Source organism: Aegilops tauschii, chromosome 3 (assembly GCF_002575655.3).
Source record: "Aegilops tauschii subsp. strangulata cultivar AL8/78 chromosome 3, Aet v6.0, whole genome shotgun sequence".
In the NCBI taxonomy this organism is placed as follows: domain Eukaryota; kingdom Viridiplantae; phylum Streptophyta; class Magnoliopsida; order Poales; family Poaceae; genus Aegilops; species Aegilops tauschii.
The window spans coordinates 513542102-513566316 of NC_053037.3; the positions used below are offsets into that span (position 1 = coordinate 513542102).

Here is a 24215-nt window from a genome sequence, read left to right on the forward strand (position 1 = left end):
AGACGGCCGCCGGACATGGCCACGGCGACCGGACGAGCTCCGTTTGAAGATAGCTACGTTGCACGTAATCATATGGATTTGAGGTTTCTAATTTAAGGTATCCCGGTGTGGAGTGCATTATTTGAGGCGTGACTACTCAGTGTTCGTCGACACACTCGGCCGCGTCCGCGATCGTTTGAGGGGCCGGAATTGCCCATCACGACTGTAGATACTCTAAGCATGTTGGAATATTTCCCTCACAGAAAAAAAAAACATGTTGGAATATTCCTGCAAAAGTGCATACGTTTCTCTCTTTTTTCTTGGAGACGCCATTACTGTCTGATAACGTACTTGTTATTATTCCGCGGACGCCACTTTCCGAAAAATGGAAAAAATGCGTGGAGGCATCCTTGCGTATGCTACGTGAGCGAGCCAGCGCCTTTTCCTCGCAGAAAAGAAAGAAACAAAATTCGTCATCGGAGTCACGTCCTCTCAAGCAACGAATTTCGCGCTGGCCCACCCGCGACACATACGCGGTAGTACGCCAAGAGTATTTTCGCGGGCGGTTCAGTTAGGTGAGCACATCATCCCCTCCGTCCGCTACGGAATCCAACGGCCAGGCTCGGGCAGGGGATTCTCGTAGACCCACACGCCCCGCGTATCTCCGTGGCGGGCCCGGGCCAGGGCCAGGAGTGCTGCTTGGCGACCCCAACGGAACTCTTCCAGCCGAACGGACCATGTCGGCTTTCCCGTTTATAGCTTGGAGGAACTGATGTTCACTGGCTCACACTTCTCACAGTGCGTAGAGCGAAAATTGGACACGAGAATGAAGAAGCAGAGCACGACGGAGATGGAATCGGAACGAAAGAATCTGTGTTCGCTTGCGATCTCTCTTGGCTTGTATGTACAGGAAGAAAGATCTAGAAACATCTTGGACGAGGATCGGTAGCCGGCCGGTTAAATCAGAGGTTAATTCCTATGCTAGTAAGTAATCACGGCGTGGTGTGAAGCTTGCGGGGCCAGGTCGTCAGATCAGCCCCAGGGTCTGGACGAGGCCGCCCATCTGCACAGCCGCGTACTGCCACTGAAATGCGCCGGCGCGCTGCCGCCCCACGAAGTCCAGCACCTTGCCCACCACGCCGCCGCCGGCCTCGGCGGCGGCCGCCGGCTTCTTCAGCAATGCGATGTAGGTGCCGAGGTCGTGCACGGCGGCGGGGTCGCGGGCGCTGAAGTAGTCCAGCGGGAGCTCCACACCGACGTGGGTGTAGCAGGACGCGCGCCACGGCCGGAGCACCCCCGTCGTGGCCTCGTTCAGGAGGATGCCCGGGAGCTTGGTGATCGGGTCGTGGACGTTGGCCACGCGGAGCGCCTTCACGCCCAGCTCGTCGCACCGCGCCTTGAAGGCCGCGTTGCCCACCCGAGGCCCGCCGAAGGAGAAGACGGTCACGGGCGCGGCGCGGTTCAGGCCCAGCTCCGCCAGGTCGTAGGCCAGGAGCAGCGCGAGGGCGCTGCCCATGCTGTGGCCCGCGAGGGTCACGCTCACCTCCTCGCCCGGCTTCTTGGAGGAGGAGGAGGAGTGCGCGTCCACGAGGCGGGACACCTCTCGCAGGAGCTGCTCCCGGCAGCTCCCGGCGCCGCCGAAGCGGCACGTCTTGTCGGCGGAGGTGTAGAGGCTGAGGAAGCCGGACTCCACCATGACGTCCGGGCGCGGGTCGCAGGGGTCCAGCCGCGCCGGCTCCAGGGAGCTCATGAAGTTGGCCATCCACTCGGCGGGGGTGACGGTGCCGCGGAACGAGACGAGCACGTCCCGCCGCCCGAGCCGCCGGGTCATCTCGTCCGTGGACGCCGCCACGTAGCCGATCCACCGGCCGCGCCCGCTGGTGGAGGCCTCCATGGTGGGCACGGTCATCACGTCCGGCGCCGCGTAGATGTACTTGGTCACCTCGTACCCGGCGCCGGCCATGCCAACCTCCTCCAGCATCCGCTCCTTGCCGTACTTGCAGTTGAGGTACCGGCGCGACGCCCGGTCGAGGTCGAATGCCTTGTAGCAGGCGTCCACCAGCTCGCCGTACCGCGCCACCTCGCTCAGCAGAGCCGGCGCTGGGCCGTCGAGGCCGAGCAGCCCCTCCCAGTCGTCGCACCCCTGGAGCTGCCGCCACATGCCCGCGACGGACGGCGTCCTCCGCGCGCCACGTCTCGGCGCCACCGGCGCCGCCGCGATCGCCGATGTCGAGGCGCAGCCCTCCGCCGTGAGAGCCGCGGCCGCTCTGCACCGCGCCGCGCGGCTTATCGGCTGACGTCCGGCGCATTGCGGCTTGAGCGCCATTGCTGCTGCTGCTGCGATCGAGGTGGTGGCGTTTGTGGCGGGCGCGAAGGCCATGAGCTAGCAGGTGCGGCGCGATGGAGGCGGTGGGAACGCCAAGACCATAGAGGAGAGGGGGAGGGGGGAGGGGGAGAATGGCAGCGACGAGGATGATGATGATGCATGGGGCGCGCGCGCGGGAGGGCATATAAAGGGTCCGCGGGCGGGACGACTCGGCTTGCGGTGGCTTGCACGCATGTCTCAATCCGTGCTGTGCGTCTCGCGGGAAGAGAGAAGGTACAGTGAGTGACTTTCCAAGCCAGTCAGGAAGGAAGGGAGGGGGGGAAGCTGCCGCTGCCGCTGCCGCTCGCTGCGCGCCTTTTCGGAATGATAACCAACTTGGCCATGAAAGCCGCGCAACCTCCCCTCCCCACACCGCACCTCGATCGACTGGCAAAACCCCAAGAGAAATCGAGAAGAGCTGCGACGACGACGACGACGACGACGGCTGCTGCTAGCGATTGGGCGGGGCGGATGATTGGAACGCCTGGCACGTAATTCTCGTCCCGTGTGGAGTTTAAGTTTTTGACCGCCGTGGAAAGATCGTTTTCATCCATCGGAGATGTTCGGCGAGCGATTGACTGCTCGACCGATGGCTTGGACAATTGGACAGGGTACTTTGTGCTGGGATTGGCGCTGGGGATTGACAGGCATGCGTAGTAGATGTGTACGGTTATGGTCATAATCATAATCGTATTGTTATTATTCAACTCATGAGTGGTGACCGGGAGGAACGGAATCTCAGATTGGTTGGATCCTGCCTGGCCTTGATTTCTCAGGATCACATAAAAAATTGAGCTAGTCCCATGTTTTCAGGCAGGGCAGATGGATATGCTGCTGCCTCAGTGGAAGCAGAGCAGCGCTCAGCTCCCTCCCTGGCTCAAGCCTGAACTGAAGGGCCGGTCTTTTCTTTCAGAGACTCTCTGTTGGTTAGTGAGATGCTAGCTACAGTAGTACATTCACCTCAATTGCTTAATAATTACAGTCAGGACAGCTTAACTGAGCAAGCTGACAGAAACTGTTGGTTAGATGGCGGGCTAGTGAACCCTGCAGCTCCTACAATGGAGGAGTCGGAGGAGTCGCCGATCAGAACACCGGCACGGCAGGAGCGGGGACACGGTTGAGTGCAGCACGGCGGCGAGGACGTGCGCCGCGCCGCGCCACCGTCACCATCCATCATTCCTTCCATCCACCCGCGCCCAAGGTCGTCGTAGGGGGGCACTAGACAGCAGTACGACCTACGCCACGGCGGAGCGAGGCGAATTGATGCCGAAAAGCTCGCTCGCTCGATCGGTCGCCCGTCCCTCGGCGATTAATGGCGCAATTAAGGGCGCCGGTTGAGGTCGTCGCGGGGGCTACGTGGGCGAACGGAGTCCACGCCCGGGGCCGCGCCGCGTACGTGGACGCCCCCGCCAGCCGCGCTTTGGGGTTTCATTAGCGGTTGGCCGCCCCGCCCATGCCTGCCAAGGTCTGCCGCGAAAAGGTTTAGGCCGCGACGACATTGCTAATGCGGGGGGATTAATGCCGCGGGAGGGGACGTTTAGCGCCCAACCGCGACGCTGCCTCCCGCGCGGCGCCGAGGGTCAACGCCAGCGACGTGGCCCCGTCCACGTCCCTTGCTTGGCCTATCCATCTACTAGCTGGTCTTCTTCTTTCTTTTTTTCTTTCTTTTTTTCTTTCTGTGTGTTGAATTTATAGCGACTTTTGACCACTTAGTTAGGGTGTTACTAGGTCTCAGTCGAATGAGACTTAACTAAGACTCAGTCAAGTCATATACTACCTCCGTTCTTGTTTACTAGTCCCACATCATATTTTGACCACGGTTTAACTAAGAGTCAATTACACCACAGGTGTCTGAACTTAGCGAGGAAAGTCAGTTTGGTGCTAAAACTTGTGGCTTACATTGAACCGGTGACAGAACTTGGCTTGGGCGTTCATCTACGGTGCTAATCGCGTTTGTATACGCATAGAGTGATGACGAGGCGCGCCAACATGGCGTGGGACCCAATGTCAATGACTGGAAGGCACATGCAAGGGCGTGTGCTTCGGTTTTTTGTGAAACCCATCCTGGAATTTTATTTTACTCACAAAATGACACTCAAATTTTTTTCTTGAAAAAACGAATGAAACGTCACTATGGCACTTGGAATCCTTTCCTAGAATTCTGTAAAAATATCTAAACTAATAATAATATTCATACAAATGTTCAATGCAGCCCATCTCGTTTATGATGGATGTAGGGGTTGTTGTGCCCAGTTAAACTGATATATGGTGTCGCCAGGTTTTCGTCCTGCAGTGGGTAATCTCGATGGCGAGTGCTCACAGTGGGTTTCCCGATGATGCTCGAACCCGCTCTCCCCTCTCCTGTCTCTTTCTCTGGACTGATATATTTCCGTTATGTCACAGTAATGAAAAGGGGTTATGCCCGGTTTAAAAAAATGTTTGTAATTATAAAAACTGTTCTTATTTAAAAGAATGTTCATTTTATCCCAAAAATATTCACATATTATTTTAAACAAACATATAATTAGAAAATATTTATAAATTATAAAAATGTTATTTCAAAATATATTCATTTATTTTTAGGCTATATTAATGTGTTCACCAAAAATATTCGTGTATTCTCTTTACCAGACATATTATTATTTATATTAATTTTTACGTAATTTTTTTTTAAAAATAAAATAATAAATGTGAATTTTGTTAGTATTTATGAACTAACAAAATATCATGTGAAAAATGGTCCGCGGCTGCTGCTGCCCATTTAGACCCCATTTTCGTGCTCATATATTGGTAATTAAGTTTGTCTATTCCAGTGAGAGATGAAGCCAAACTTGGAGGCGTGGCTAGCACGGACCCCATTTTAAGTTGAGGTCGCCGGTTCGAGTCCCCGCTGTGACTTTTGCATATATTGGTTTCCTCTTTTCTGCAGGGTGGGCCCCAACTGTCATAGAGACGTAGCTACATTTTAGGTATTTGTCTAAGAAAAAAACAAGTGGCTTTTTCCGTGATGATAAAAATCCAGGGTGTTTTCTAGAAAAATCGAACCACAGCCCCTTTTCTCTAACTGCCTGTCACTGAAACTGGGTCCCACGCCACATTGGCATGCATCGTCAGCACCCTGTGCGTATACAAATATGATTTGCACCGTAGATGCACATCGAAGCCAAGTTTTGTTACCGGTTCAATGTATGCCGTAAGTTTAAGCACCAAACTGACTTTTCTCGCCAACTTCAGACACCTGTGGTGTAATTGACTCTTTAACTAATAAAATATATATTATAAGTAGCAAGTATAATATTATTGGAAACTACCTCCTCCGTCTCATAATGTAAGACATTATATTATGAGACGGAGGGAGTACATTCAGATACGAATCCAATAATATAATTTTTGATAACATGCATTCACATTTTGCAAATCAAATATGTGGTCAAACTTTGATCCAAAATACGATGGGGACTGGTAAACCAGGACGGTGGTAGTATCATTTAGTAAGAAAGAAAAAGGAAAAAAACTACAAAGAAAATTTTGCAGGGATCTCAATGTAAGATCTTACAAGTATAGCATCGACTAAGACCTAACCAAGCCCGACGCGATATTCACGTTTCAATATTTAAAACATTTGGGCATATTCAAGTTTGCTAGTAGTACCTAGGAAAAATTACCAATGCTGATGACATGAACTCAATATTTCTGCATTTATTATGAAATAGTATACAAGTATTCCAATTTAAAACATGTTTTCATAAAAATGATGGCCAATAAATGTTTCACCTTGAAGACAGTACTACGTTGTACTACGACACGGCCTATAATTGTGATGAGAGGATTAGCTAACGCATCACGGGAACAATTGTTATGCTGGCACAAAGGCTTCTAAATGCAGTTGGTATTTCAAAAAGAAAAAAGAACACTTCAGATAGCAGTATAGCAGTATTATAGACGTATACGATCTATGTTTTCCATAGCGCACGACGTGGCCGGGGCGGGCTGGCATCACGAGCCAGCGGTGATGGCGGAAAACAGAGCGATGGGCTGCCGCTGGGAGGGTGGACAGGAGGATTTAAGGGGGGGGACTGGACTCGCCCGTCCTTGATTCAACTAAAAGGGACGCCGATGAATAAAAAATGCAGGCATGCAGCGCGAGTGTTGACTTGGTGTTGAACTCGGTTGTGGCGTAGGCATCCGTGTGGTTGGCGATGGCGTGTAGCCGGTTTCCGCTGCGGTGTAGGCATCGCTCATCACTGGTTGACATCTTCCCCCTCTCCCTTTCTCTCATCACTATCGGCCGTGTGTACGGCCGGCCCCCGGCTCCGGTGAACATTCGATGCGCTGATCGCTGAAAGGCCCCCCTTTGGACATTGAATGCCGCGGGCCCGGGATGGGGGTTACTGTGCCGCGCGTAGGACGGGAGGGAGCCTGTCCCATGTAGCTAGCCATGAACCCCCTAGGACGTGGCCTCATTTGGCTCCAAGACTCGCGCGCGTACTACTGCTACTACTTCCTCTGCTAACGTCCACCTCCCCCTGCGGATCGGATCAGGCGGCTAGGTAGTATATGCTGCACGCACAAGTTAAGATGTTCTTTTTTTTTCCGTCTCTTTTTTACTTTTGCTTGCTCTTGCTAGCTAGCCTTTGCTTCTTCGGCTGGTGCTCTCTTTGAAAACTGCCTTGCCTTTCGGAGTCTCGATCAATACCATTCACTCTCTTCGTTGCTACGTACAAGTCTTTTTAGAGATTTTAATGCGGACCACGTACGAGCAAAATGAGTGATCTACACTTTAAATCATGTCTATATACATCCGTATGTAGTTCTTGTTGAAATCTCTAAAAAGACTTACATTTAGAAACAAAGGGAGTACCTCAGCATCTTGTTTGTGCGTTGTGAACTATACTAGGCGCCAATGATTCACGGTTTGTGGTTTCTATCACTACAGAAAAACGGCATTGGGTATGCCAAGTATCGTGCTCGACAAAAGCGACTCGGCATTCCGGGCCCCTGCCCAGCATAGCGGGGCATACCGAGTGTCATCTCATAGACGCTCAGGAAAGTCTATACCAAGGTACACAAACGTGGTTCTCTGCAGAGTATACATGTTGCATGCACGCAGGTTGGTCTAGGAGCACAAGTTAACTAAGGGTATTGTTGGGTTTAGTCTCACGTCGATTGTGAGAGAAAACTGAACAAGACTTATATGGGTGAGGCTGTCCCCTCCTAGTCTTTGGGGGGGGGGGGGGGGGGGGGGGGGCAAACCCTGCTATAACCATGCATTGCTCTTCGGTTGGGCATAGTTGGCGGGCCGAGACGCTCATGGAATGGGCAATGCCGCATGTGGATTGAAAACGCCGGTTAGCGTACCTAGGATTGCGTAACAAGTGGTATCGGAGTCCAGATGTCCGGAATAGGTGGTCGGTCATGGTCGGTGGGCTAGAACGCTGGTGTTAGCGAGCCCATGGTGACCGATGTGTGAGGGGGAAATTATTTGGTTTAGTCGCATATCAGTTGTGAGAGGAGGCTGAACACGACTTCTATGGGTGGGGTGTCCCCTCCTATCAAGCTAGTCTTCTTGAGGGAGAGGGCCCAAACCCTGGTATAAGCCTATATTGCTCTCAGGTCGGGCTTGGTTGGTAGGCAAAAAGGGGCGGGCCCATGACACATGTTTTTTTTCGATGAAAGGGGCCCCATGCCCCCCCATTTTCATAATGAAAATGGAGTCTGGATACATCAAATTCAACACCTTACTACTACTACTCTCAGAACTGATGCATCACCGCAATTGAAGATCAACACCCTACATTCTAGACATATAACCACATCTAAAGGATGCAAAACTACCAACCACGATGAAGAGAAACAAATTTAACAATTTATTTGTACATCAGCCAAAACTTGAACAGGTCGAAAGCTGTGAGCAACATGGGATCTCCAACTACTCAGGCAAGACAAAGCAAAGTCTTTGAGCAGATGGATTCCGTCCATGGGCTCTTCCATAGATTTCGTTTGCTACCGGAGAAAGCTCTTGGAAACCTCTTTAAGCATTTTTGTGCTCTTTTTTTTATGGAGAATCACCCATGAATTCAACAAAGAGCATAGGGTAAATATAGCATTGATAGCTCGAAAGAAAAACACGTTGAAAACAAGATATGTTCCTTGTTTTCCAAATTGTACAAATCAAAGCAGCAGCTCCAGTAGAAACAACAACCCTATCTTTAGAAGAATAGGATGGTATCCAATTTTGACAAAGATCGAAGAAAGATAGATGTAACTTGGGATTACCCAACGTCCCACAGATCACACTCCATAAGAATCTTGCAAAAGAGCATGTAAAGAACAGATGATCGATGCTCTCAGCGACACCACAAAACTCACATAAATTCGACCCTTTCCCCCCACTCCTAAACAAGTTATCCTTATTTAGGATCCTCCCCTTGATCACCATACAAACGCTTTTACCTTTAGAGGCATTCCCATCCTCCAAATTTCCAACCCATGACGCATGTAGGTCGGAAACACTGACTAGCTGACCTCAAGCTCTCCTTGCTACCACCACCGACCTTTGGCACCAACTCCTCGGCCACCCGAGACATGATGCTCTCTCTAGGACTATTTCTTCCTTTGATTTTACTTGTAATAAATCACCCCCTACAACATGTCATGCTTGTATTTGGGGAAACACGTTCGTTTACCTTTCAAACAGTCAGATAGCAAAGCTAGTTTTACTTTTGCTCTTGTCCATGGTGATGTTCGGACCTCTCCAATAACAAGTGTTTCTAGGTTTCAATATTATTTTGTTTTGCTAGATGACTACTTTCACTATGTTTGGACTTTTCCTTTGCGACGTGAATCATACGTGTTTTCTATTCTCTCTTGTTTCCATGATTTGTTGCCACCCAATTTCAACGCTACATCATAGCCTTTCAAACCGACAATGGTCGTGAGTTCGACAATCACGCTTCGCGTGACTCTTTTGCACAACACGGCATCCATCTTCATCTCACATGCCCTTACACCTTACAACAAAACGGTTGCGCTGAACGCATCCTTCGCACAATGAATGATAGTGTCCACACTGTATTATTTCATGCTCACATGCCCCCTAGGTTTTGGGCGGAAGCACTCAAACACCACCACCTATCTTCTCAATTTTCAACCTTGTCGGCCGCCATATATAGGATCTCTTGGATGGCTTCGTCCATGCAATCGAACAGGGTTCGCACCGCATATTACTACGTACTGTATTATATGCAAAAAACGTAAAGACCGATCATGGAGCAATTAATCCGTGAGCCTAGCGTGCATTGGCGCTATCCATCTACGTCCTACACCCGAGACTGCTACGACAACAGACGAAAGCGATGGATCGTCGCTGAGGCTACACGTCGACGTGTCGCCTGCGGTGCGTCGACATGGCGGATTTTCAGCCAGCCAGGCTAGCGCATAAGGTAATTTAATACACAAATTGCCAGGGAAGAAGATGGCTCGATCGGTGTAATTTCAAGAGAAAAGGGAAACGAAAGAGATGGCTCCCTCGGCGTCGCCATCCATCAATCGCTTTGCCTGCGACAGAGGAAATGCTGATCCGATCGATGTGTTTCTACTGCGGCTTCGCCGACGTCGACGCCGATCGGTGGATCGATCGATCGATCGCGATCCGTTTGGCTCGGCCGGTCAGTTAATCTGGTGGAGGAATTGACCGGCCGAAAGGGCCGGGAAACCAGCGAGCGAGTCACCGCCGCCGCCAACGCCGACGTCTCGTACTTCCGTCTCCCGGCGGCCGGTCGAGCGATCAAGCTAGCTAGCAAGGTTGGCTCAACGCATGTGGGAGTAGATTGCATGGTGCATGCATGGCCACGATCCACGATCAACTTGAGTCTTTTCTAAGTTTGCTTTGGTCCCATCGCGACCGGATGTTATTGGGATCGAGCCGATGGATGCACTGCACCCGGCCGGGCTTGCGTCACACGTCAGGTGAGACGAGGATGATGATTAACTTAACGGAGCTACTAGCTAGTTAGGGGTAGTAGTTTAGGAGTCGCTTTTGGACCCGGGTTACCGCCGCCTGCGAATATTTAGGCTCGGCTCCAACCAGCCGTGGAACAACATGCAGGTCCGTACGTACGCGTGCAGTGCATGCATGCATGTGCGGCCGGCCGGCCACCCGGAACTTTTTTTTTTTTTTTTGAGAATCCCGGCCACCCGGAACTGAGAACTTCTCGACTGCTCCCGCTACCACGCGTGCTACGTGGATATTTCATCCGACTCCCGCCGGAACCATACACACGTAGCGCCGGCGATCTTGGTCTAAGCTAATACCCTAGCCTAACCCCGGCCGGCCTATCACGTAGTACGCTTTTTGCCTGGTAGACTCGTCACGTACGCTAACGCAGCAGAGCATGCTCAGTTCCGCACGTAAGGGTCACTGACACGTAGGCCGGCCGGCCGGCCGGCGGGTCTGAACAAGCAAGAAATTAAGCAGCTATCGCGTGCGTGCGTGCACAGCTGCGCTGACACGTACGTGAGCGTTCGCGAGGTCGGTGACGACGGGGTTTCTGGGGTTCCTGTCCGGCGATCGTAGACCGCGTCTGGGCCACACAAACGGCCGGGAGGAGCGACTACAAATATAAGCCTGTCATTAGCGAGCTAGCCAGAGACCGGACAGGGTTACCTATAGCGCATTCATTGAGCAATGTCCTGTCTTTCACCTAACCAAAAAAGAAAATGTTACTAACAGTGATGCATCATGTATGGTATTTGTTGAGCAGTGTTGTAACCATGACACTAGTACACTCGCTAACAGTGATGTGTGGGAAGGAGCATTTGTTTGTTGGGGCCATTAAGTAGCGTAAGCGGTGCGGCGTGGCGTGTGTATTAATTGGCCCCCTTTGACCGAGAGTTGGGTATGCAGCTAGCCATAGGCCATAGCTAGCGGGCGAGCTAGCGGCGTCAACGTCCGTCCCCGGACGGAGGGAGGGAGGGAGGGAGGGACGGGTCGCGGTCTCCCGCGGAGCGCCACGTACGCGCGCGTGCGGCTCGTTTTGCGTAGAATACGGCCCGGTCGTGTGAGAACCCGGCGGCTGCTGCCACGACTTGGGCCGCCGCCGCCGCACGGGAGACCGACCGACGGGCTGGAGGAGCCGAGCTTGCTCTCGCACAGCACGTCTGGGTCACGCTCGATCGTCTCGTCCTTCGCTGCGCGGCACGACTCCGCAAGCACTGGAGGAAGCTCGTAGGCGCGCGATCTTCGTCGGTCGATCTCGGTCCCATGCCGTATCGCTCGACCGGTCCGGTTGAATTAACTACGCGACGGACCGGTCCGGCGTCACATTCTTGTACGTATTTCCAGGCGGGAGATCCTCGATCGGGTTCACATAGCAACACGTACGCGAGAATGAGATACGCGCGCACGTAGCTGAGATCGGCGTTGGTTGACTGACAATGTAGCTTAGGTGTGTCTGAACGGCGCCGTCCGTAATTCCGTGTACGTGCTCCACGCCGGCCGGGCGCGCCTCGGCCGCACGGGTGGCGCGCTCGGGCCGCTCCACGAGATGTCTGTGCGCGCTCCCGGTCGACACCTGCACCGCCGCGCGCGTGCGTACGGACAAGCTAAAGTGTGACGACTTTTGCCGTGTCGATCATGGGTTGGTGGGCCTAGCTTAGCTATAGGGGCTTCGCTTGTAGACTACGAACACTGGACCGTCCATGCGCTTTCTGCGAGTCCGATCTCCGGCGCGGTCTCCTCTCTCGCCGATCGGCTGGCTGGCCAAGACAAAAACGAGACCGCACCTAAAAGCGTCTTGATGACAAGACAAACTGTCGTCCCGTGCGTATCACACCAACCAACCAGCACCCGGGTAACTTTTCCCTGACTTCTCTCCCTTCTGGTTCTGGTCAAGCCTTTCTGGTTACCGCGATCAATCCACAACCCCGGCCGGACCTGCATTGCTAAAAAAGCAGAGGGTAAACGGGACACGCGGCGAAGTTTCCCGTGCCGCCGGCGTGGCCATGCATGCATGCTCGCCTGCCGGACGGTCAGGGAGGCGACCGCCATTTTCCATGTCTGACAGATGCGGTGTTGGATACGGAGAGTTAACTGGAGCTGAACCTTCTTGGCGCCTGCACTGCAGTGCAGGCCAGGCCGTCCGGTGCAGAAAAAGGAAAGCGGGAACTAGATTTTTCTCTCTTATTTCTTTCCACCTGCCAACTTGTCCCAGTTCGCTACGTCAGACGGATTCGACAACGTCGGAGACGGAAAGGGGGAGAGGGATATGGATTACTAGCAGCGGCAGCATCGATCAAATCGAATAATATTTCTCCGGCCACCTTTTGGGCTTATACATTAGTCCACGTCAGTTCTCCTGGATAATATTCCACCATGTCAAGCTAGCTAGCTAGCAGAAAGGTGTCTCTTGTATCGGGATAACAACTTGCTACGCTTCTCGTCACCAGGCAGGATTCCTTCCTTGGTTCTTTCTCATCTGGTGCATGCCACAGCTTTCTGGCACTTATTTTTTTCAGGAGATAAAGATGATGATAGCTGGGCCCCTTGCCTAAAAGGGCCATGGCAACTTCGGCTGGTTGCTGGGGCCGGCCTACATTTGTTATAAGCCAGGATGAGGTATCTGCTACTAAATCTTTGTCTATTTCAAGTCATTGGGGCTGTATCCTCGTCACCCTCCGGTTGTCAGACACCAGCAGCAACTTGGACGCTTACTATACTGCTACTACTTGATTTTCCTCGCCCACTCTCCTGCCAGAGAGGATTGAATGCGTGCAGCTCATCACCAAGGACAACACTTAGCCCCATGACCACAACTCCACAAGTGGATGAGAGCGAGTGAAGGTCTTGTGCTTCATGTGAGAGGACCTTTCTACTGATTCACTCGGACCTTCCCATAACATTTGTCGGCCGAGGACGTTGCGCTTCAATCATACGCGCGTGCAGCCTGGTCCAAAGGTCACCTCACACCTTGCCGCATCGCCAAACAAAGTCAACGTGCGTGTACCGTAAATGTACTCTGTGGTGCCACTTGGGGATTGACATGATATATGCAAAACAAGGCAAGTTTAATACGAGCAACAACAAAAAGAAAAAGAGAGAGGAAACTCCACAGTTCAGAATACCACTTCTCCACATATTCAGTAAGCACGATGGTAATCCATGAAAATGTAGACCCAGCTGACACATTTACAGTGTTAAGTTCATGGCAGTTCAGATTTTACAGGCGAAACATACATATGCTGGTGTCAAAGTTACAACACTGCTCGAAGCAGAAGTTGACACCAGAGGCTTTAATTTAGTAGTACAAGTTGGTCATAAATAATGAAGCCGGTCTCCGTTGACGGATGGTATGTCTAAGAACGGCGCGCCCTAGCTATCAGGAAAGCTGAATACAACAGTGCTGAGGTCAAGTAGTGTTCATCAGGATGGACCCAAGGCTCGTTTGGGCCCTTGCTTCTTCTACAGCTTCCTAACTTATGCACGTGAAGAGCGCATGATCATAGCTCCCTAACTTGTATATGTACAGAAGAGGGCAAGCTGAATAATGATACATTTGTACCAGCCTAAGAGGTTTCAGTTAGACAGAATCCTCTCCGGTGGATGAATTGCGAACGGGCTGGTTCTGTTTCCGTGTTTCTATAACCCTTTGCATGGCATAGTGACACCTGCAAAGCAAATAGGGAACAGTGTTGTAGTTATCCTTGTCACATTAAAAATTACGAATTACGGAAGCATAGTACTGTAGTTAACCAACAGGATTTTTGTTAGACATTTATACTTAGATCTAGTGTAATCTCAATCCAATTAACCTATAATAGGTTAAGCTCTGCACTCATTCTTCATTTGGAACAACAACGAATTTCAGCTCCTAAACCTAATGAACTTTCCACATGAGTAGAGTACTAGAGCTTTGCCATAATAACAGTTTTATTTCCTGTGTAGAGATTTTGAGGACATACCTCCACGGGAGATGATCAAGGAACATGTGAGGTGTCAAGTTGGATAATGATACATTTGTACAGAAGGAAGAGGCCAAGCTGGATAATGACACATTTGTACCAGCCTAACAAATTCAGTTAGACAGAATCCTCTCCACTGGATGAGTTGAGAATGGGCTGGTTCCGTTTCCGTGTTTCTATAACCCTTTGCATGGCATAGTGACACCTACAAAGCAGTAGATCAACTATATAATTTAAGAAAACACACCGGTGAACAATGCTGCGGTTATCTTTGTCACACAGAAAACCTGTGAACTACCAAAGCATAGTAATTAACAAACAAGGATTTGTTAGACGTTTCTGCTTTGATCTAGCGTGTAATTTCAATCCAGTTAATCTAGAATGGGTTAAGCTCTGCATTCATTCCAAGTTGGAACAGCGAAGAAATAAAACTCTTAAAACCAATGAACTTTCCACACGGGTACAGTACTAGAGTTTTGATCTAATAAATTCCACAAAGAGGGTTTCTGAGGATATACCTCCACGGGAGATGATCAAGGAACATGCGAGGGGTTACAACAAGGTCCATAAAATCCTGCCGATTCGCCATAAATGCTTTATAACTCTTGTTCTTGTGACGAGTCACAAGTGTCTTCCGCAATGGAGAAGTACCATTCTTTATGGGAACGATATGAATAATGAGGCCAGGGAGGTACACATCTGGCGACTGCCCTTCAGATAAACTTATTATACACGTGTGATCCGGAGCAGATGAGAGCTCAGCACTGTTATTTGAATGAGGTAACCTGTAACTACTTTCGGATTCATCCAAGCCAGCTTCTGGAAACTTGTCATCTCTGTATGCATCACTAGGTTCTCCAGAAGGTGCACCATCCAGAACACCACGGGAAGCAACAGTCAATTTTTCACCATTATAGGTTAATGTTGTTCTAGATCGTCCCAACTCATAGTTAATTGCCGCAGTGGAGCTAATTCTATGTTTTGGAGTATTTACCAAGCAAGATATCGCTTGACCAAAGAGGAACACACCACCTCTAACTGTATGCATTACACTCTTTCCATGGATTTGACCATTACTTTGCTTTGCATCGCTGACTGTCTGAAGAGCACCAGAAGAAGCACATCGAACCACAGCGTGTTGTTCATCATGCCTTTTGTTGCTCGTGAAGCCACTCACTAGTTTGCTAACTTTAGTAGAATTTGGCGAAGTATCCTTTGTTAAAGCTTTGATAGCAGCACCACGTAATCGAATTACCGAATTCATGGATAATCTTGAGGAAAATTCATCGTTGTGGACAATGCTGCAAGTAACAGATAGCTAATCAGAAAATCAAATGTTGTTGCCACTTGCCAGTAATAAAAAATAATATATGTACAGTAAGTTCACTGGTACAGAAATTTGAAGTTCACCTGGTAACAAACTGTGAGCATGCATCTGCTATCACGAAATCCACACAGGGTGCAGCTCCATAAGTAAAGACATGTAATTTTGGAAACTGTTTATATAGCTGCATATAATAACACTGGTTAATTGTCGAACATGAATATGTCAAAAATATTTTTTTTGCGGGGATGTCAAAAATAAATTTAGGGTGAACTCAAGAGTTAACAATTGCAAGAACATAGAAGTGATATAATTTGGTGCCTCATGGGCATGTACCCACATTTGTGAAAAGAGAGACACCCAAAATAGTTCGGCCGCAACACGACACATCACTTGTGTTTTTTAGGGGGAAAGATCTGTTGTGCAGCTGCTCATTCATGGATTGAGTCAGATGCGCGTATGTGGGCTTTGTCTGGTGAGACTGGTTGCACGTGACGCTGCCAACAATGCAATAACTAGGAGCACAGTCTCGTGCGCCTAGTTTTAGGTTTGTACATTACATATTACAGTCTTTTCTATTAGTGCCTCGAGACGCAAAGTTTTTTTTATAGAACAAAATAATAACCAATCAAGCTCTGACTGGATAACAAATCAAATGCATGAAATAAATTCCATGCATATATAAGCTAACTTACCCTAATACCAAGAAGTGCAGCTACAGCACCTCCTAGAGAATGTCCAACAATTTCAATATTGTATCCATCACACTCACATCCAGCTCCGAGCAGCGAAGATAAGAACCCAGCTGTCATAAGCTCTGACTTATCTGCAGGCGGTTCCATGCCAGCGGTTAATATAAAAGACAAGTTATTTATTGCAGCGGTTGAAGTGTTCTTTTCTTTTTTTGGCATACGAGGTTCTGCTGTATTGCGCTGTGCTAGTTTTTTAAGAACACAGTGTGTGTGTGTGTGTGTGTGTGTGTGTGTGCATAGAAGATAAATCTACATTTAGTTCCATGTTAACCTTGATGAATGGACTGCCCTTCAAGCTTTGTGTACAATTCTCGAGCCGATTCAATAATTCCTGCATGCCCATAGTGTGGAAAAGACGAGAGGACAGCCTCCTTCACTTGAGGGGGCAACTGATCAGAACTGCAATATAACAAATCATTTAAAAGGTAAATGAAGAGTCAAATTCATAATTGAGTTCAGAGTGACCATTGACAAACACTAGGTGAATGAGAAAATCCTACAGATTCACTCATGGCAGCCTACTAGGGGTGGAGAGTTCCAAATAGTTCCTTTTTAGTTTCTCATACGAGGGTAAACTCCCAGACTCTATTACCAGAAGACAACGGATCAAATAATTTACGAGGTAAATGAGTCAATTTATAATTGAGTTCAGATAATCATTTACACTAGGTGAGTGAGAAAAACCTCCAGGTTCAATCATGACAGCCTACTAGTGGTGGAGAATTCCGATAGTTTCATTTAGTTCCTTATATAAGGTAAAACCCCCAGGCTCTACTACCAGAAGACAAACAGAACAAAGTTCCTACGTAAGTCTTTGAGTACGGTTTGCCGCCTACTGCTAACAAGCAAACTCGTACAGGAAAATGAACAAGTTTATGCTCATCTGATAACCCAGAGGAAAAAGGTGTACATAATCGCCTTGATGAAGCACTGGCCACAGGACCATCCAACCAGCAAAAGCAGTTATTCAGTAACTATGTGATGATATGGATCAGAAAATTCTTTCACATACGAGCCTAATTTCAAAAGGGAACTTTAGTTCACTCTGGATAAATTTCAGTATGACAGATAAGGCTAATGCAGATAGAGTTAGTTACTTGATCAGCCCATCCAAGTCATCCATGGTAAGAGAGCATTCCCTACACAAGCCATCGGTTATAACATCTTCTGGAGTCTCAGTTCCACGAATGGCAATGACTACTGTTCTCAAGTTATGTAAGACAATAACAAAGTAGGCAGCCTCACGTTTTGTCTGCAAGAAGAAGAGAAAAGAACTTAGATTTGTCACAAAATAACTGTAAGTTGATCCAGTGGATGTGCCGATTTACCTGGCTAACACGCCCTTTCCGAAGAACTTCTGGGGGCACATTGACATACTTTAGGAAAGCCGCTGCATGCCCTCTCCACCAATTATCTCCTTCAAGGATTGGTCGTCTAAGGAAGTAAAGTTCTATAAGCTGATTATGCATCATGCAACAGAGAAAAAAGCTATCTCATAAAAAACTCAATTTGCAAATGAAATTTGTTTATCCTGCAAACTTTACTTTTGAACTCAAGAGAGAAACCACAAGATGCCATGTTTAAGAGACTGCGGCTGGATGAAAATGTAGTTATCAAACTAAATGATGCAAATGACTGAAGGGAACTACTAGCTTCAGATCCAGAGCAAACATTTCTGAGAAGAATGGAACCAATATATAGTGGACTAAAATGCACCAACTCGTATGAGCCCCGCTGAGGCCTCGATCAAATAACAGTACTTGATGTTTTTGTGGCCTCAAGAATGAACGGACACCAAAGTACCAAACTGAGCAGGCATGAATGATCCAAATGTTAAAGATGGCAGAAGCAGTTGTATAATATTAATTCTACAAAAAATAATCTTTTTTAAACTACAAACAATGATCTGATGATTGATTGCAAAGCCATTTAGAAAGACCTAGAATATTTACCTAGCACGAGTCCATGGAGTTAAAATACCTTGCCTATTGAGCCAAACACAGGGAAACATAAGAGGATTCCTCCCAAAATCAAGTAGCGGACCCTACAAGGAAAAATATGTCAACAATATAACAGAAAACACTGGAAATTGGACCAAGTGAAGGATGCAGAAAGTAACTGTATAGGCAGCTTCAGCAAATGGATGAAACAGAATAGCCTCTTGGATGAGATCAGGAGGAGCTTCCACTTGCTCTCTTGAAAGAACTGTCGACATCTTGGATTTCTGCAACAATGAAAACCCTGGAAAAAAACATTTGTCACCGATATTAGTGCTAAATTATAATGGTGCTAAACAGAAGTATCAGGAAACCACAACGTGAAAGCACAGATAAACACACAATTATTCACCAAGATCGAACAGAACCGTGCTTTGAATGAGAAGGTAAATAGAAAACCAACCTGCTATGAGCTCAAGATGACCAGTTCCAGATGCACGATAAGCCATAATATCTCCCAACAGTTTTGCCACGACACATATATCGTCATCTTCCAGTACACTCCTGGCAAGGGGAAGGACAACGTTGCTAAGATTGACCAAATATCAACAGAAATAACATACCACTCAGCACCAGAGACATACGAGTACTTCACTCGTCCTAGACAACATAAAACCTCACGAATGCCATGATCAAACACCTCCCTGTAGTGAGCCCTCCATGCAATATCATGGGTTGCATAAAAGGACCTCCATCTTAATACATCGGAACCTGTGGCACACTGGACTATTGTTCCCACCCACATGACAACAAGAAAAATCATTAACAAGATGTTCTTCCAGTCATTGACGTCCTTGTCGTGTCCTGGTAAAATTCACAGAACATAACTCAGTAATTATAAAGTAGAATTATAACACAGGATTTCCCAAAAACCCTGCATCTAACAAACTAAATGATTTCAGACTGCATTTTTATATATCAGTACATGTCTTCGACGATACAGATAATTTAATCACAAAGAACAAGGATATATTAGATAAAGAAGTTCTTTGTACTTTAGACAAATTTAGTAATTGTGAATGTACCTGAAAAACACTCCTTCAATGACTTCCCAGATGAGAAATCCTTTACAATAATACACATCAAATAAAGTGCCAGCACAAATTGGAGCACTGTAATCACCATCCCAAACCTTGCCCACCAAAGCCATCTATTGTATCGTAGCTGTCCACAAAATAATAGTAAGTGATGTCATGATTCAAAATGCTATTATGGAACATCTACAAACCAAGTAGGATATGAATCGTGTTATTAAAACTAACACTTCAAGGCAGTAGGCAAACTATCCACAATAAATCTCTTATTTAAAGGAAGTGGTGCCATTGAGCAAAATAAATCAATGAAACTAACATTACCAAGAATTAGTAAAAGGAAGCTAAAATTAGCTAGATATTCACTTTCATTCTGTCATGGTGGGTAAGATATTTAACGGACTTGGCTGCGTTGATACTATGATATCCTAGCTGACAGAATAAAGTAATGTTTGGGTGTAGCGGATGTGTGTGTCTACTGATTGTTCCACTCTCACAGGTCCGAGCAACCAATTTCTTGCCCACATTTTTAATGGCTTTGCCATAGTTTAGCAGAAAATTTGTTGCAAATTTCAGCTATGAACCAAACATGTTGAAATGTTAAAGCCGGCCGCAATTGACCCGGCCGGATCCAACAAGATCACCTATTTTGACCATGGCACCCTCCCGATTTGGCTACATATCGTGACAGTTTCTCATATTGTCGGCCTGTTGCGGTCCAGTTCTAGTTTAGCCAAGTGAGTTGAGATAAACTAATTAGGTAATTCTATTTCCTGCAAAAAAATAAAAACTCTTGCCTTTTCGAGAAGCACCGGACCAGAATATTGGCCATGAACATGACATTATTACTGTTAATACCACTGAGTTACAAATAAAGCAGCTCCCAAAACTCATTTTTCCATAATACTGTTTTTGCACGATTTCGGCATTGATTGGTTTGTAACCGAGCTGTAACTAGCTCGAGGACAAGGCCGCATTGCTCTGGGCAGCTTACCCGCGAGAGATGCCGGAGGTCGCGGTCGCTGTCGACGTGCGCCCCGATGGCGCCGGCGGCGATCGCGCTCGCCGCCAGGCCCTGCGCGAACCCGGCGACGGCGGACGCGAGGAGCCTCGCCGCGGAGGCCGCGGACGCGGCGGCGGCTGCGGGGCCGAGCGCGCCCCCGCAGCGGCCCCGGAGCGCGAGGGCGGCGACGGCCGCGCCGGTGGACGCGGCGGCGGCGTTGAGCAGCGCCGAGCAGGCGGTGGACCACCGCACTGCGGCCAGCACGCCGGCGGGCATGGCGAGGCGGGGGCGGAGGCGACGAGGTGGCGAGTGGTGGAGGCACACGAGGCCAGCACTACTAGGTGGGCGGCACCAGATGCCATTGGCGCTGCCGCTTTTTCTCTTATGACGAGGCGATTGCTGGAGGCTGGAGACGGGGGAGGGGGACAGCGGGTGGGGCCCGGCGTCAGCGACGGTGGGGTTTTGCGTAGGGTGCTGGTTGGCAGTTGAGCTGACCCGCTTTCTCTCTCTCTCTGCGCGCTCTCATACGGAAAGGTCCCGTGTACGAAATGGCACTATTTTAGCATTGACAGTGTGGTGTTTGACCCTCGCTGCGCTGTGGGCCAGATGGCGCTTCTTCTCTCCGGGTCCCGCCTGTCATTGTGGCGTAGTGTCGGAGGGCTACATTTGATGATGAAAAATAGGCTGGGGTTTCTGGTTGGCACGCCGCGTGGGAGATTAATGCCGCGCTTCTAGAACGAGGTGGTAGTACTGGTATATGGTTCGCTCGGTCGCTGTGGGCGTTGGAGGTGGCTTAGCCAGGCCAATGCGTCGGGTCCGCTGCTACCACATGACGAGCAACTACAGTGTGGAGTGTGGAGAGGAAAGTAGATCGCTCGAGCAATGCGTATCGGCCACGTACCCTCCTGAAACAGTGGCTGTGGCTCGCACTAGAGGCGCACCACAAGATGTTTTCTTTCTGCCAACAATGCTCTTATTGATCGGGTGAGGAAAACCCATCAAATCTTGCTTGCTTGCATGATTGCAATTGTTCACGTTTGTGCTCGTCATGGGTCAGGGAGCACCGCTGATACAGACTAGCAGGCGAAGGCGTGGCGGCACTGTTAGATGATAGGTTTGTGAAATTGTATAGGTTGGTGCGTGCGTGTAATATGTATGTAGCAGGCTGTTAGCTAAGGGTTGATCTTATTCATGTATAGCTTGGAGTAGAGCAAAGACTAGTAACAACCTGCGCCAATTGTAATCATTTTCCTGCTATATAACACGGATGCGTCTCTGCAGAGATTGTATACGCCTCCATGCCTCTTTTCTTATATGGTATCAAATCTATCCTCGAACTCATCCATGGCAACGTCTTCAAGTTCCTTCCCCTCCTCTCCATTTGTTCACGCCGCCACCGAGAAGCTCACCAAGGGCAATCAAGTGTTGTGGCGGGTGTCCGTGCTCTCCGCCATCTGGGGAGCGCAGATGGCAAAGTACCTCGACGTCGACCAACCGGCACCGCCCATGGAAATTGAGGTGGCCTCGTCTGATGGCAGGACCACGACGAAGGCGCCGAACCCTGACTTCCAAGCCTGGTATGCGCAAGACCAACAAGTCTTCTCCTATCTTCTGACAACACTTCCTCGTGAGATGGCTACCCAGGTTGCATCATGCCACACCACGGCAGAGCTTTGGAACACGATGGAGGGGATGGTTGCCTCTCACACCCGTGCTCACACCATCAACGTCAGGATCGCCCTCGCCAATCTGCAGAAGGGCAACTCGGGAAGATCAGGTCCCTCTACGACGAGCTGATCGCTGCAAGGAAGAAGGTGGACAAGGAGGACATTGTCTCCCACATCTTGGCCGAGCTCGAAGAAGACTTTGATCCCGTGGTCTCCGCCATGTGCTCCTGGGTGGAACCGGTCACCATGGCTGAGCTGTTCTCGCAACTGCTCAGCTTCGAGACAAGGATGAATCTCCGTGGTGGAGGATCGCAGTCCTCTGCCAACGCTGCCACTCGAGGCCGCTTCGCCAAAAACGGCGGCGGGAGTGGTGATCGTGGCCGCAAGCAAATGCGACAATGGTGGTGATCGCGCCCGTGGCTACTCCAAGCCAAGCGGTCGCGCAGTGGCAGCGGACACGGCGGTGGCCACAACGGCGACGACGGGGTCAACTACAACTACCATGCATCCGCTCCCAGGGTGCAGTGCCAGATCTGCGGGGAGATGGGCCACCCAACATGGAAGTGCTGGAAACGCTACGACGAGTCCTACCAGGGTGTGGAGGAGAAGTCGGCCAACCTTGCAGCTCCATAGTACGGGGTGGACACCAACTGGTACCATCATAGTGGTGCCACCGACCACATCACGGGCGATCTAGAAAAGCTGACCTTCCGCGACCGCTACACTGGCAATGAGCAGATTCATACCGCAAGTGGTTAAAGTATGGTTATTGAACACATTGGTCATTCGGCTATTCACACCCCAGATCGTGACCTTCACTTAAATACTATTCTTCATGTACCCGAAGCCAATAAAAGTCTAATCTCTGCTAGTCGCCTTGCCGTTGACAATAATTCTTTTGTTGAAATTCATCCTATTCTTTTTTGTAAAGGAACGGGAACGAGGAAGGTACTCCTTCAAGGCAGGGGTAGAAGAGGTCTCTACCAAGTTAGGCACATGGGATTCAACATCAAGAAGCAAGCGTTAAGTGCTACCAAGCTATCTTCGGATAGGTGGCACCGACGTTTAGGGCATCCATCTTCTATTATTATTAGCAAAGTTATTAGTCAGAATAATCTCCCATGTGCCAGTTCTTTCAATAATGAGTTTGTATGTGATGCCTGTCAGAAAGGCAAAAGTCACCAACTGCCTTATCCAAAACCAATAAGTGAATCAATGTTCCCTTTAGAACATGTGTTTTCTGATGTTTGGGGCCATGCTGTTGAAATAGTAGGAGGAAAAAAAAAACTATGTGAGTTTCATAGATGACTTCAGTAAATTCACATGGATCTATCTAATCAAACATGAGTCTGGAGTTTTCCAAAAATTTCATGACTTCCAGAATCTTGTAGAACGACAATTTGATCACAAAATTCTTGCTCTTCAAACATATTGGGGAGGGGAGTACGAAAAATTAAACTCCTTCTTCACCAAGATAGGCATATCCCATCATGTCTCGTGCCCTCATGCTCACCAACAAAATGGTTCAACTGAGAGAAAACATCGACACATTGCCAAAGTAGGCTTGTCACTTCTCGCTCAAGCTTCCATGCCCCTAAATTTTTGGGACGAAGCTTTTATTGCTTCAACCTATTTGATAAACCGGATCCCTAGCAAGGTTATCAATTTTGAGACACAATTTGAACGGTTGTTTCATGAGAAACCCAACTATTCAATCCTTCGAATTTTTGGGTGTGCTTGTTGGCCCAATGTTCGACCTTACAATAATAAACGTAAACTCCAATTGCGATCCAAGCAATGTGCTTTCCTTGGGTATAACAATCTTCACAAAGGTTTTAAGTGCCTTGACATCTTCACTGGACGTGTTTATATCTCTAGGGATGTTGTATTTGATGAAAGTGCTCCCTTTTCTACTCTCCATCCTAATGCAGGCGCCCGCTTATGCGCTAAAATACTTTTGCTACCTCCAGAGCTGTTAAATCCTACTAATCAAGGGGGTGAATATTATGTTGATGATCATTCATTTAATAATTCTAATGGAGATAACGGTGAAAAAACAACGTTCCAAATCATGATTTTATGCGGCGACAAAGAGCCCTTGTGCATCCTAGCGGCACGAGACACGAGGCAGATGCGCTT

The 24215-nt window shown here is 48.8% G+C and overlaps 2 protein-coding genes and 1 non-coding gene across 3 annotated transcripts; 1 reads left to right on the forward strand and 2 right to left on the reverse strand.

Moving 5' to 3' along the window:
- Window positions 1-832: 832 nt before the first annotated feature.
- Window positions 833-2401, reverse strand: LOC109776102 (phospholipase A1 EG1, chloroplastic/mitochondrial-like). The gene has a single exon (XM_020334776.3). It carries the CDS (start codon window positions 2357-2359, stop codon window positions 1007-1009), a length of 1353 nt encoding a protein of 450 aa, XP_020190365.3. The 5' UTR covers window positions 2360-2401; the 3' UTR covers window positions 833-1006.
- An 11054-nt stretch (window positions 2402-13455) lies between these two features.
- Window positions 13456-20818, reverse strand: LOC109776104 (uncharacterized). The gene is made up of 14 exons (XM_073510940.1): window positions 20401-20818; window positions 19401-19539; window positions 18960-19179; window positions 18779-18879; window positions 18498-18619; window positions 18331-18422; window positions 17707-17812; window positions 17476-17630; window positions 16650-16777; window positions 16322-16452; window positions 15713-15810; window positions 14821-15603; window positions 14303-14507; window positions 13456-14008 (listed from the first exon to the last, which is right to left on the reverse strand). Exons 1-13 carry the CDS (start codon window positions 20683-20685, stop codon window positions 14420-14422), a joined length of 2448 nt encoding a protein of 815 aa, XP_073367041.1. The 5' UTR covers window positions 20686-20818; the 3' UTR covers window positions 13456-14008; window positions 14303-14419.
- Window positions 20819-22220: 1402 nt separating this feature from the next.
- On the forward strand, window positions 22221-22359 carry LOC120962219 (small nucleolar RNA Z247). Its single transcript, XR_005753061.1, has one exon. It is a non-coding gene; the product is annotated as a small nucleolar RNA Z247 (small nucleolar RNA).
- The last annotated feature ends 1856 nt before the right edge of the window (window positions 22360-24215 follow it).

Coding starts and splice junctions, on each gene's coding strand:
- LOC109776102 (XM_020334776.3), bottom strand. CDS start 2,359: ATGGCCTTCGCGCCCGCCACAAACGCCACCACCTCGATCGCAGCAGCA.
- LOC109776104 (XM_073510940.1), bottom strand. CDS start 20,685: ATGCCCGCCGGCGTGCTGGCCGCAGTGCGGTGGTCCACCGCCTGCTCG. Junction 16,778..17,475: donor GACTTGGATGGGCTGATCAA/GTAACTAACTCT, acceptor GTTATATTGCAG/TTCTGATCAGTTGCCCCCTC. Junction 14,508..14,820: donor CTTGATCATCTCCCGTGGAG/GTATATCCTCAG, acceptor ACTGCTTTGTAG/GTGTCACTATGCCATGCAAA.